General features: G+C 51.4%; 1 protein-coding gene across 4 annotated transcripts in view; it reads left to right on the forward strand.

The window, feature by feature from the left end:
- Positions 1–14,276, forward strand: part of SDK2 (sidekick cell adhesion molecule 2) — a 264,644-nt gene that overhangs the window by 151,823 nt on the left and 98,545 nt on the right. For 3 of the 4 annotated variants that reach the window (XM_032617353.1, XM_032617351.1, XM_032617352.1), the window contains exon 1: positions 3,222–3,325. In XM_032617353.1, the coding sequence (XP_032473244.1) occupies positions 3,223–3,325 (103 nt within the window). In that variant the 5' untranslated portion in view covers position 3,222. Of the gene's footprint in view, positions 1–3,218; positions 3,326–14,276 lie in introns of those variants that run through there. The other variant, XM_032617354.1, reaches the window with a different exon arrangement.

Below are 14,276 nucleotides of genomic sequence, written 5' to 3' on the forward strand. Positions count from 1 at the left end.
TTTTATTGGGTCGATTTGCATGATCCTAAACGTTAGATTCAGGGCTTGGTAGCCTGTATCAGTAAACAACAACTTATCAAGTGATAAGAATATTGTATCTCTCGTGTCCCTGACAACTCGGCTGTGATACTATTTGGCTTATTTCTCGTGTTTTTAATTTCCATAAACATCGCCGTCTCCAGCTTCGACTTCCTTTCCATGCTTTGTGCATCTTGGAGACTGTCTCATCCCATACAGGTGTTCTTCGTTCATTCTGTGGCTACAGCATCATTAGTCGATTCAATTCCATTTTTGATGGATGAGACAGAACAGTTTTGATGGCTGCTTCTGGTTTTTGTTCGTTTGTCTCTGTCATTACAAGCAAAGCCAGAGTGAACATCCTCATACCTGCTTTTTGTCACTTTTTTTTTTTGCGGTACGCGGGCCTCTCACTGTTGTGGCCTCTCCCGTTGCGGAGCACAGGCTCCGGACGCGCAGGCTCAGCGGCCATGGCTCACGGGGCCAGCCGCTCCGCGGCACATGGGATCTTCCCGGACCGGGGCACGAACCCGCGTCCCCTGCATCGGCAGGCGGACTCTCAACCACTGCGCCACCAGGGAAGCCCTTTTGTCACATTTTTGCAAGTACATCTGAAAGACCAGCTCCCTGGAGTACAGCCTCTGGGTCAAAAGACTGGAATATTCCTACTTTGATCGATTCTGCCCCAAAGGCTGGACCAATTTACACTTTCATCAGCCGATCTGAGGTCAGCCTCCCTACCCTCTCACTCTTGCCATGGGTGTAATCATACAAGAAAATTTTTGGCAATCTGATACGTGAATATTGTCTTGTTTTTGATGGGACTTTCTTTCACTGTGACAGAGGCCGAGCATCTTTTTTGTTTGGCCATTGCTGTGCATTTTCCTCTCCCTGATGCTTTTTAATAATATCTGATTCCATTTTCAAAGATAGAGAGCTTTTCCAGCCAATCTCCTTCCATCTTCCTCTTGGGTCACCCCATCACTTTTAAGACCCAAACAGTTTACCCAAAGCTGTCCCCCCACCTCCCAGAGAGTGATGGGGCAGAGACAAGAGAGCCTGTGATGGGCTTGAGGACGGAATAGAGGGAGAATAGGAAATTTGCCAGAGCCTGGGTACCCGCTATCTCCCCATCACCACGCTATGCATAGTAACGAAGGACAGCCGGTGGCAGAGATAAGAGCCAGAAGGTTCTGGATATTAATGCAGAGCCAGAGCAGGCTTGGCACACAGCCACCCGTGAGTCTGGGGCTCGTGCAGTCCCAGGATGGAAGGTGGGGCCCTTTGGGGTAGGATGTCCGTGTTGAACAGGTTAGCAGCTGGCCTTGGAGTCCGAAAGGTTCTTTGGGACCCTGGCCCCGCCTCTTACTGCCTGTGAGACCACAGGCCAATGATGTGACATTTCTGAACCTCAATTTCCTCACCTCTAAAATGGGGAGGGGGAGCTAATAAAAGTATTGCCTCCATAGCATTAGCAGGGAGATTAGGCGAAAGACTCTCAAATTCAGACCCACGACATTTTGCACCTGTCCACATCAAATGAGAAAAGGGAAGCTAGTGTCGTGGATGCGGCATAAAATTTCAGTTTAAAATGTGTTAAAATTGCTTGGATGCTGAGGTTACATTTCTTTTTTTGTGATCTCAAAAATGTCCAGATAAAATACTGACCATTTCTGTTCCTTTTTCTCTCCATGCCTGTATCTTTTTTTAGTTTTATTGGTTGCTTGATTGTTTCCCAGTTTGCTTTTTGGTCGATTGGTCTTAATGGCCTTACTTGGCCGTAAGTAAGACAATCTTATGTCTGGCCCCATTTCTTTAATTGTTACTGGTCCATGATATCCAGTAGTCCGGGAACTGCTGTGTGAAATAAAGAAATGAATGAAGGGAATTCCCTGGTGGTGCAGTGGTTACGACTCAGCGCTTTCACTGCCAGGAGCCCAGGTTCGATCCCTGGTCAGAGAACTGAGATCCCACAAGCCACGTGGCGCAGCCAAAAAAAAAAAAGAAATGAAATGAATGAAAAGTACTGAACACAGCGTCTGAAGCATAGGTGGTGCTCAGAAAGTGGTAGTTGTTTCATCATTCTGAGATGCTGATGGACACTGTCTAGAACTCACGTAAAAGAAAACTTGGCAAATCGTACAAATGAGGTTGCTGTGTCCCAGGTTTGGCATAGCCTGGGAGCAGGTGGCAGTAAGCTTGTTCACCAAGTCAGCTGGCAAAACCTAGGACACCCAAGGGCAGGGGAGGTCTCCTAGGCACAAGCCCCTGGATCCTCAGAAGTCCCTGCCGGGCCATTCACTGCCCAAGGATCAGAAAGGTGATCACGAGATGGGTGCTAGGGGAACTAGCCCCCTCCATACCAGAGAGCACCCGTCATCTGCCGTGTCTCGCTGTCAGAAGTTCCTTGCACTGACCTGCCAGGCCTCCTCCTTTCCTCCCAGCCAGGTTAGCGCCCCGCACACCTGCTCTCCCCCCCGCCCTCCCCCCAACACCAGACCCTGCAGCACTCGGGCCAGTGACGTGCTCCCAAAGCAGGATACACCCTAGAGCCTCCTTGGATTCACGCATTCTGGCCCCAGGGCCCACACGGACAGAAAGCCAACCTGCCCTACCCAGACGGCTTTGCCCCTCCCTTCACAGAGCTTCAGTGGAGCTGTCTGCAACTCTAAGCATGGAATGATGCAAAGCGTTTGGGAAAACGTAAATTTCCTTGCCTCCATTTATTTATTTATTTTAACATCTTTATTGGCGTATAATTGCTTTACTATGGTGTGTTAGTTTCTGCTTTAAAGCATCCATTTAAGTTAACATTTATAGCATATCCCTGGTCCAGGCTAAAGAAAATGACCCCACCTTTCTCAGTCATGCAGGTCACAGGCAGGGGAGGACAGTAGCCTCCAACAGACCCAAAACAGTCCTGGGAGGCCTGGTCACGGCCACAGTCAAAGGCTCAGGGACAGCATCTCCCGTCCTTGGGAAAGTGCAGGCTCCTTCCTGGGCAGCTGAGCAAAAGCCTTTGGGAGGGACCTCTTATTAATAAGGACCCTTCTGTGACCCCCATGGTAGAGCCAAGGGCTCCCTGGCACCTTTCATTATGGAAGAGGGTGATGTGGCGACCTCTGCCCTCTGACCCTGGTTTGACCTCTGCATCCCTGGAGCTGCCCGACTTGCTCACTGGCTGTCTCGTCTGCCCCCAGGTACATGATCACCAGCCTGGACCGCACCCACGCCGGCTTCTACCGCTGCATCGTGCGTAACCGGATGGGCGCTCTGCTCCAGCGGCAAACCGAGGTCCAGGTGGCCTGTGAGTACAACGCGGACTTGGGGCGGGTGGGGGGAGGGCGTGAAGCGGGAGAGGATCTGCAGAGTCGTCACCCATCGGCCACACGCTGGGCAGAGCCAAGTCCCGGCTGTGGCTTTCCACGCTCACTGGGTGCTGATGGTGGCCCTTCCCGCCATCTGGGAACCAAGGCCCAGAGAGGTGGCAAGAGCTCTCAAGGCCACACCGCTGACACGTGACACACATCTGCTGGCTGTGAGTTCAGCACTCTCTAGATGGGACCAGCTGCTTCTGCTTTGAAAAGGAGGCCCTGTCACCTGCTTCAAGGGACTCCTCCGGGTTTGGCCGCCAACTTGGGGGATCTTCGTAATGGCAGACTTCCCGGGCTCTTCTTAGCAGATTCCCCAGGGCCCCCCATGACCTTAACTTTTCCATCCTCCAGCTTGCTCAGCCCTGGAGCAGTAACAGCTTGGGGGTCTCCACGGTCTCAGGAGGCGTTGGGAGATGGCTGGTGTGGGTACCATAGCTCTAAGAGGGAGAGGGGACCTGATGAGTCAGGGTTCCTGAAAGGACCAGGCAAGCAGAGGGTAAGGTAATAGACCCTCACCGAGCCTTTGGGGTAACAGACTTCCTCCACTGCCACCAAGCCCCAAAGGGCTCCCTCAGATGGAGGACAAGAGGGAAGCCTCAGAAGAACGCAAGGGCATCTCAGGGACCAGCGCACCAATCCACCCCCTCCCCCTGTGACTCAGTATCCCCTTCCCAGACCTGCCCCACATTCTAAGATAGCTGCCTTAGAAATGAGCAGAAATGAGCCTCATTATGGGCTGTTTCATTCTGGGATTTTTAGGGGCAGAGGTCCAAGGTTGCACCGTGGGCCACGGGAGTGTGGAACGCCTTAACGAGCCCTGAAGCTTTTTTTAAAAAAAAAGGACACCCTCTCATCTGGGGCCCACTGGGGCTTGACTCAGATTTAGCACAAGAGAGAGCTTGCTACTTGGAGAGAAGTGAGGGAGAGAAATCGAGAAGAAAACCTCAAGTGAGGGCAAAGAGTGTTTATAATAATTATGGAAAACAGCCGCAATCAGAAGTGGAGGACTGATTGTCCCATAAATCAGCACTAAAGGCAACTCAGCTTACTCAGAGGAGTGGAAAAGCCCCGAATTAAAATGATGGATCAGGGCCGCTGGCAGCCAGCTGGAGGGCTCCCACGGAGCTTCGTTTAGCCGGTGCCCAGAGTCCAGCAGTGCAGGGGTAGCCGTGGGTCAGCCTGCAGAGAGACTGCTCATGTGTGCGTCTGTGTGCACTCCAGGGTGGGTGTGGGTTCAGGCATGTGTTTGTGCAAATGTGTGTGTCTGGATTGGTCGGCGTCCTTGTTCACCTGTGTGCACGTGAGAACGTGTGTGTGTGTACAGCTGAAAATACCTTCCAGGACACCAGTCAGTCCAGGCTGTCGGGGGAAGCAGGCGAGTGTCTGTTCCAAAGCCTTCGCTCACAGGAGACAATAGAACTTTCTGGAGTTGAAAGCCGCAGAGATGACATGAATCTCCCCTGGGCTGGCTCCGCCGATCAGAAAGAGAAAGGGAGGGAAGCAGTGTCTGTGTGGCCGAGATGTTTCTTTCCTTGGCTGTGGTAGGGATCCAGGACCCAGGACTCAGCCCCCTGACCCCTCTCCCACCACAGGCATCTTCCTTTTCACATGAGGCTGCTCCCTTGAAACCGGGCCTACATGTGTATGGATCCTGTCCCCGGACCCAAAGGTACCCTCCTGCCCCCAAGCAGAGGGATGGGTTGTGAGCAGGCCCATGTGCAGAGCAAGAGAGCCTGTGCACTGATGGAGAGCAGAGGCCTTTGTGAAGGACTCAGGTGTCCCTGGTATTCCCTGCACGTGGCAGAGAAGGGCTCAGACCGACCTGGGGGTGAAAAGCAGATGGCAGAGACTCGAGCTAGCCAACACCCTAACTGTCTGCCCAGTCACAGACCCTCGAGGTGGGGGTCCCCCCCACCATGTACACACACACACTATGGGCTCTCTGGGTCCTGAGGGTCCTGGACCACTCCAGGTGATGCTGGCCGGAATGACCCCAGGTAGCGGTGACATGCAGGGGGCCTGGCCCAAACCCATGAGGGAGCCTGGGACTCTGCAGTGCTGAGATCCAGTCAGTGTTGGCAGGCTGTGGGGTGCCCATCACCATGACTGGCAGCACGGTTGATGACGAGGTTAGGCTTTCGTGTTGGACGGACCACATTCGAATCCTAACTCTGCCCTCAGTCACTGTGTGACCCCAGGGAAGTGACTGACCCTCTCTGAGCCTCACCCAGCTCAGGTTCCTCATCTGTAATGTGCATCTAGTACTCCCTCCCCCTAGGCTTTGCCCTTCCTTGAGCCCGTATCCACCAATGCACCTAGCCAATGCCTACAGATAACACACTTCGATTCAGTGAGAGTAAATGCTACAATGAATATCCTATATTATCATTTTAAAGAAGGAAGAAACAGGCCACAGCATGGAATGGCTTCCAGCAAAAGTTGTCCTGGCCATGTGCAGAGCAGGGAGCTGCCACTGTCCCCTGGGCCATCGGCCAGCCCGGCCCCTTCCCCTCCACCACCTCTCACAGGGGCATCCCTGCCCTGCTGCTCAGAGCTACCTGTCACCCTGGGCTCCAGGCACCTTCTGGACAGTTACAACCATGGTTGTCACCGTGTGGCCACCAGGCTACGTGGTGTTGCTGCTGCGGAGCTGTGCAGATGTGGTTACGGGCCCCTGGCAGAGAGCACAGGGCACCTCGAAGGGGCCAAAGTGGCGGTGTGGGGAGACCCAGGTTCAGCCCTTCCTGACCACCAGGTGCAGCTCCCTGAGCTGGTACCCAGGGGCCGGCGCCGAGACCCCAGCCTCATCTGCCCCGGGCCGCTTTGCAAGCCTGAAGCTGTGTCCTCCAGAGCGCCATCAAGCAGAGAGCGCCCTGTGCAGCCCTTTGGGCCCTAAAGCAAAAGAGTTAGGGGAGCCTTAGAAACTTCTGTCTGACAGCTGAGAAAAGCACACATCTTAACAGATGGAGGTTTCGCCCAGCCCTGGTGGCCACAGTGGGAGAGAAGGGAAACTCGCTCCCCTTCCCCCATCCCCACCTCATCCCTGCCTGCAGAGTGGAAGCCCCCATCCCCATTTACAGATGAGAAAACTGAGGCTCGGTGTGGCTGAGGGGGCTAGCCAGAGTCACAGTTAGGAAGCACCAGAGGCAGAAGCCGAAGCCATGACCTGCGCCCACACCTCCCCACACTGCTGCCTGAGGGCGAGAAGAGAGACATCAAAATGGGGTCCAGCTGCGGGGAGGCCAGTTGCTGCTGGGGCCAGGGGTCAAAGAGAATCAGAGGGACACCCCCGGACTGTAAGAATTCGTGTCCAAACAACCCTGTGAGTAGATGCGGCCCCCACCTAGGCTGAAGGCCATCTCACGCCACCAGGTGGCCTTGACCCGTCACCTCTTTTCTCTGCTCTCAGCAGGGATGAGCAGATGAAAAATGCTTACAGCTAGCTTCCGGGTTCTTTGTGTGCCAGGGCACGACCCTTGGGAGGACGCGAGGGAGAAGCCGTGGATTCTGGCCCGAGTCTAGTCGGTGACTAGCTTAGGGCTCCGGACACCTGGGCAGTAGGGGGCCAGGGTGCAGATAGAGAAGGAAGCACGGCTTCTGTGTCCCTGAAAAGATGTGCACGAGCCCAAGAGCCTTCAGAACAGTCACAATCACAGGTCCAAGGTGGACACCCGCGTCCCTAAGGAGATGCTAGGGAGACGCAGCGGAGCCTCCACTGCACTCTGCCCGCCGGCGAAATTGTGCAGACGTGCACGCTTTCCTCCGTGGGTCCCTAGGACAGGCCGCAGAGGTTGGAAGGCATGTCTGGGAGCCACATCTCGAGATGCGGAAGTTGAGGCTCAGAAAGGTCAGAGGAGGGACTTCCCTGGCGGTCCAGTGGTTAAGGCTCTGTGCTTCGCTGCAGGGGGTGCAGGTTCTATCCCTGGTATGGGAACTAAGATCCCACGTGCCTCGTGGTGCTGCCCCCCCAAAAAAGATAGGGGCTCTTAAAAGAAAGGTCAGAGGACAACCCAAGTTCCCACAGCCAGGATGTCTACCATCTCCTTTCTCCTGCCTTGCCACCAGCAGCTGTAGAGTGGAGCCACGGGCCCTGAGTTCACATCCGCCTCGCCTCTCCCTAGCTGTGTGACCTTGGGCAAATTACTTAACTTCTGTGTGCTTTTGCCTCCTCGGGTGTAAAAAGGAATGTTAATATTAGTACCTACCTGGCCCGGTGGTCACAGTAAGTAATCAGTCAGTGCGCACGAACCATCATAACTGGCGCCCAGCCCGGGGAACGCTCGGGGTGGTAGAGTGTACACGTCTTCTCTCTGCCGGCCAACCAGGGAAGGCGTCCTGGAGTAAACATTCACAACCTCTCTCATCCTACCTTCGGAGGTATGGTCCTAGCCGCCACCTCTGCTCTCCAGGGCTGGGGCTAGGGTGAGGCAAGGAGGATGCAGAATGTAAGGAGGCACTCCCTCTCGTGGGACTCACCGTGCACCTGCAGGACCCTGACAGTGGGTACCTCCTTAAATCTTTCACCTTCCTCACCCATCCCAGTCCTGGGCCTCTCCCAGATTTGTGCCCTGCAGACCTTCTGCATCTGTCTGTCCCTCCGTCTGTTTCTTTTACACAGACACACAGATGCTCACTGTTCTGAGGATGGATGGGGTACGGCTGCTTCTCCAAACCCCTCATCTTCCCTCCTTGGCTGTTTCTGCTTCCCAGGGTGGGAGGGTTTTGTCCTGGGGTTTCAAGCAGCCAGTTCCACAGAGACTGGATCAGGCCGGGCCAGGCAGGCCCCACCCCTGGCTCTCATCCCCCTTCCCAAAGAGGGGCTGTGAATTGGGTTCTAATGAGAAATTAATAAGGCAGCTGTGCTAACCACTAATGATAATAGCGAAGTCACTACAAAAAGATTATTTACGTGTTTTTTTATTTTAATAAATTTATTTATTTATGTTATTTCTGGCTGTGTCGGGTCTTCGTTGCTGCGCGTGGGCTTTCTCTAGTTGCGGCGAGCGGGGGCTACTCTTCGTCGTGGTGCGCAGGCTTCTCATTGCGGTGGCTTCTCGTTGCGGAGCACGGGCTCCAGGCGCGTGGGCTTCAGTAGTTGCGGCACGCGGGCTCAGTAGTTGTGGCGCACGGGCCTAGTTACTCCGCGGCATGTGTGATCTTCCCAGACCAGGGCTCGAACCCGTGTCCCCTGCATTGGCAGGCGGATTCTTAACCACTGCGGCACCAGGGAAGTCCCCTCTTTACATGTTTTTAATTATAGCAATTAAGGGAAGTCAGTAAAATACCCACCCACCTCCCCAGCTCCCTTCCTGACCCCACCTCGAGTCTCTGTTGTTATGAAGTCGCCATACATTTCTGACATGTGGACCGAATGGCTGAGAGGGTTGGGCACGCCTTCCGGAGTCGGCATCCGGATCCTGTGGGCACCTCTTTGTCCTCCTCGCCTGAGCAACATCCCTGACCCCATCCCAGCCCTCACCAGGTGGGCGGATGGCTCAGACTTGGAACCCCCAGCCCCAGCAATAAGCCCACCCACACATCAGAGGGCCAAGAGCCCCTGCTCCACTGGGGAGCCCGGCCTGCCCCCCGTTCTACTGGGCAGCTTGGCAGCCACCTGTACAAAATGAGAGCTGAGGGCATCAGACCCATTGTCACAGGGGCTGGAGTTCATGTCCAGAGTGCCACCAATGGGCCCATTTTTCTTAATCCTCAACCTGAGTGTGTCTATTAAATGTAGAATGGAGATGTGGAAGGAGATGTGGCGGGGGAGGTGAGGCACTGGGGACAGGTGGTGACATTCTAAGATGCGATTGGGCGTTTCAGTCTCACTCAGGATGCAGTGGAAGTCATGGACGGTTAGAGTCAGAGACATGATGCAACTGGTCGGAGGGAGGAACAGCATCTTCATAAGAAACAAACACGACCGCAGTGAGGTACCGTCCCACTGCAAAACCAGAGTCCAGCAAGAGACGGTGTTGATACAAAGTCCCACCACTGCTGGTGGGTGTGTGAATTAGCCAATTGGTGCATATCAGGAAAACAGCTTGGCATTCCCTCATAAGATTAACATTTGCACAACCTACAGCCCAGCAGTTCCACCTTCGGTGCATCCTCTAGAGATTCTCTCAGCCACATGTGCTAGAAGATCCACATGTGACTGTTCTTCGCAGGACAGGAAAACACTGATAACAAAGCCAGCCTGCAGCAGCGCTGTGCTATCTTGATACGTGGACGTCCAAGCAGCCATGAAAATGACTAGACCAAGTACAAGGACGGAGATGGAGGTCCCAGAAAACATGTTGCACAAAAGAAAGCAAATCACAGTAGGTGACGTACAGAATAACCCAAAGGGCTTAGAAACAGGCTAAATTAAAAATAAATTGTTGGGCTTCCCTGGTGGCGCAGTGGTTGAGAGTCCGCCTGCCGATGCAGGGGACACGGGTTCGTGCCCCGGTCCGGGAAGATCCCACATGCCGCGGAGCGGCTGGGCCCGTGAGCCATGGCCGCTGAGCCTGCGCGTCCGGAGCCTGTGCTCTGCAACGGGAGAGGCCACAGCGGTGAGAGGCCTGTGTACTGCAAAAAAAAAAAAAAAAATTGTTTAAGGATCCATCTGCGTGTTGTGAAACTTGAAAGAAAACAAAAAGCAATGACATGATTGACACAGCATCCAAGATGGCGGTTACCTCTGGCGAGGGAGGGGGTATGGGAGGAACGCCGTGGGGGAGAGGGACGAGGTTTGTTCATGTGCTATTCCTTAAACTGGTGGTGGGTACCTGAGTGTGCATTCTGTTCTGCTTCTTTGAACTATTCATATAATTATATTTGCTCTTTTTTATGCATGACATATTTCATGATAAAAAATGTTTTAAAAATAAATAAAAGCAATAAATATATCCTGAAGTGGAGTGCATAATTTACAAGACCTTTTACGATATAACAAAAACATCAGGAATAATTTTAGGTCACGTCCAGCTGTGCCCCAGGCCCATACTTCTTTGCTTTTGGGGGAATTTTTAGGAAAAGTTGGATCAGCGCTGCAAGGAACAACGTGGTATATTAACAAGCATGTATGTTGGAGAGGAAGTATAATAGATAAACCCTTACCTGTTTCCACCTCAGTGGGAGTGAGTTTTCCTAGGAGGTCCTGGATCTCCAGCCCCATCAGTGTGCACTTCCCTCTAGCCTTTCTCCTGCGCTGGCTGGCTGAGCAGACTTCTTCTCAGCACCACCCTTGCAGCTGGTGTTCAGGACATATGCGCCTGTGCGCTGGGCCCCCTGAGCAGAGGCAAGGGGCTCCCTGACCTAGGAGGCCCATTTGGCAAAGTGGAGTAGAGAGAGTTGGGAGGGTTCTGGGGGCCTAAGAGCCATAGGGAGGGGAGATTGTGGGATGGAAGCGTGAATGAGAGCATCAACTGAAAAACTTGGACAAGGCCAGCTGTGCCCTTCCTTCATCTATCCATCCTGCCATATATACATACACACAAGCATCCATCCCTCCATCCTGCATTTCCTCCATCCATCCGTGCCTCCTTCTCTCCATCCATTCATCCATCCATCCATCCCTGCCCTCATCCAATTACCCATCTATCCAGCCATCTCTTCATTCATCCGTCCACTGAACAAACCCACCACCCGCCCTATTGGCATTTTTAAATTGCCTCAAACTAGCACTTCTCTCCTACCTCCTAGCCTTCGCATACTCTCTTTCCTCTGGACTATTACCACGCCCACCCCACCCCCAACACACACACACACACATGGCTAACACCTACCCTTTATTTATGTCTCTGCTTAAAAAAAGCCTCACCCCCACCTCCCAGTCTAAAGTAGGTTCCCTTCATGTCGCCTCTCATTAAAAAAAAAAAAAAAAACCCTGGGGGCTTCCCTGGTGGCCCAGTGGTTGAGAGTCCGCCTGCCGATGCAGGGGACGCGGGTTCGTGCCCCGGTCCGGGAAGATCCCACATGCCGCGGAGCGGCTGGGCCCGTGAGCCACGGCCGCTGAGCCTGCGCGTCTGGAGCCTGTGCTCCGCAATAAGAGAGGCCACAATAGTAAGAGGCCCCCGTACCGCAAAAAAAAAAAAAAAAAAAAAAAAACCTGTTCCTTCTTCCTAACACTTGTCACAATATGTCCCTGAATTTCGTTGGGTTGGTTTTCTTATGCCTGTTCCCCTAACCAGACCATAAGCTCCACAAGGACAGGGACCGGGTCTTTCTTCAGCACCTTCTGCAGAGCCTGCCTGACCCATAGTAGGGACTCAATAAAGAGTCATTGCATGACGGCATTGGGTGAGTTTAGAGAGAACCTACTGTGTGCAGAGGAGGGGGCCTGATGTCATAAGGATTTGCTCATGAATGTAATTGAATAGAACTGCCTCTTTTGAAGCTTTCAATGTAGTAGAAAGAGATAAAGAATGTGCATGAAGAATTTTAACGCAGGGGATGAGTCATGGAAGAGGCGAGGAGGAAATGCAAAGGGAGAGAGGAGGAAATGCAAAGGGAGAGCCGGGTTTGAACGCTGGCCGGCCCAGCCCTAACTGCACACGTTGGATAAGCCACTCTATCTCCATGAGCTTTAATTTCCTCACTGACGAAATGGAGCTAATAAAACCCGAGAGAGGAGGAAAAACACGATTACCATGAAATTGCTTTAAATTGTTCAAATATATCTTCAGAGCTCTGTGAAAAGTTTTTTAAATAGATAAAATTATTGTAAGAGCTGAAATCAATGTGATTTATTGATGCAATTTTTTTATAGACAGAGCCAAGTAACAGAAATTAGTAAACAGTTTAAAAATGTGTATTTAGGAAAGTTGAGCTTTGTCGTGTCATTATGTGATGAAATGAGACAATCTGTGTGAAGTCCACCTAGAAGGAAACCTGACTTAGGGTCAGTGACTATCTGGGTGGCATGCGATAATCTTTGTTGAAGAGGTTGATGTTTAAACTGTGAAAAATGTATAGGATTCCAGTATTTTAATACTATAAATATTAGACACAGTTTTTAGCACTTGACTATACTCTTCCTGTTTCTATGGCTACATAACAAATTCCCCCCAAACGTCATGGTGCGCCACAGTCATTTATCATGCTCACAGATTCTGTGAGTCTGGACCAAGCACGGTGGGAACAGCTGGTCTCTGCTCTTTGATGACTGAGGTCTCAACTAGAAGACCCCAAGGCTGGGGGCTGAAATTATCTGAGGGCTCACATGTCCAGTGTTGATGCAGGCCATCCTCTGGAACCTCAGTTCCTCTGCACAAGAGCTGTTCCTTTGTCTGTGTGAGCTAGATTGAGCTTCCTTACAATATGGCAGCTGGATTCCAAGCAGCAGTGTCTGGAGAGCCAGGTGGAAGCCACATCCTTCTGATGACCTAGCCTTGAAAGTCACATAGCATCACTTCCAGCATATTCTACAAGCATAGTCACAAAACCCCCAGACTCAAGGGGGAGGGGTCTTAGCCCCCACCTCTCAGTGGCAGGAGATCATGTTGAATGGGAGATAAATAGTAAGGTAGCCATCGTTTTTTTTTTTTATTGAAGTATAGTTGATTTACAATGTTGTGTTAGTTTCAGGTGTGCAGCAAAGTGATTCAGTTATACATACATATATATATATATTATTTTTCAGATTCTTTTCCCTTATAGGTTATTACAAAACATTAAGTATAGTTCCCTGTGTTATACAGTAGGTCCTTGTTGTTTATCTATTTTATATATAGTGTGTATAAATTAATATATATTAATTAAATTTATTAACTATTAATTATTAAATATAATTAATTAAATTAATATATATTAATGATTAATATATGTTATTAATATATAATTAAATTAAATTAATTTTTATATATATTTTATATATAGTGTGTATAAATTAATCCCAAATCCCTAATTTATCTCTCCCCCCTTTCCTCTTTGGTAACTATAAGTTTGTTTTCTATGTCTGTGGGTCTATTTCTGTTTGTATATAAGTTCATTTGTATCATTTTTTTTAATGTAGACCATTCTTTTTTTTTTTAATAAATTTTATTTATTTAGGCCGTGTTGGGTCTTCGTTGCTGCGCACGGACTCTCTCTAGTTGTGGCGAGCAGGGGCTACTCTTGGTTGTGGTGCGCGGGCTTTTCATTGCGGTGGCCTCTCTTGTTGTGGAGCACGGGCTCTAGGCTCACACGCTTCAGTAGTTGTGGTGCACGGGCTTATTTGCTCCGTGGCATGTGGATTCTTCCCAGACCAGGGATCGAACCTGTGTCCCCTGCAATGGCAGGCAGATTCTTAACGACTGCACCACCAGGGAAGCCCAGGGACATACTCTTCTTAACTCCAATTTACAGAAGAGGAAGTGAAAGCTCAGCGAGGTCAAAATTTTGCCCAAGGTCGTGCCTTATAAGTAACAGAAGTGGAATTTGAATTCAGGTCTCAGTGACTCCAAAGCCACCACCGTTACATTTACTGCTTGCCCAGTTAGGACAAGGTTGCCAATGTCGTCAGGTTTCATTTCTTGAGACACTTACTTGACTAGATCCTCCGGGGATGCTATTGAATCGTGGTGCCCTGGTGAATCATGGCTTGCTCTGGTGGCGTTCCAGGCAGGGTCCCTCACACGAAGAGAGGCCCCAAGGGGAGAAGCGGGGTGTAAGTAATTCATTGTGGCGGGGGACGCAGGACGTGGTGTGGGCGATAGGACAAGAAAGGTTGGTTGGGGTCAAATTAGGGAGAGACCTTGAATCCAGGCAAGGGAATGTAGACTTTCCTGGGGCGATGAGGAGATACCAGAGGATCTGAGCAAGCAACAAAAATTAATCAGGAGCGGTGTGGGAGGTGGGGGAGGCGGGATCCAGTGTAGGCGATGATGTAGGGGCGGAGTCCGTGCAGCCAAGTGATGG

The sequence above is a fragment of the Phocoena sinus genome, chromosome 20, assembly GCF_008692025.1.
Source record: "Phocoena sinus isolate mPhoSin1 chromosome 20, mPhoSin1.pri, whole genome shotgun sequence".
Classification (NCBI taxonomy): domain Eukaryota; kingdom Metazoa; phylum Chordata; class Mammalia; order Artiodactyla; family Phocoenidae; genus Phocoena; species Phocoena sinus.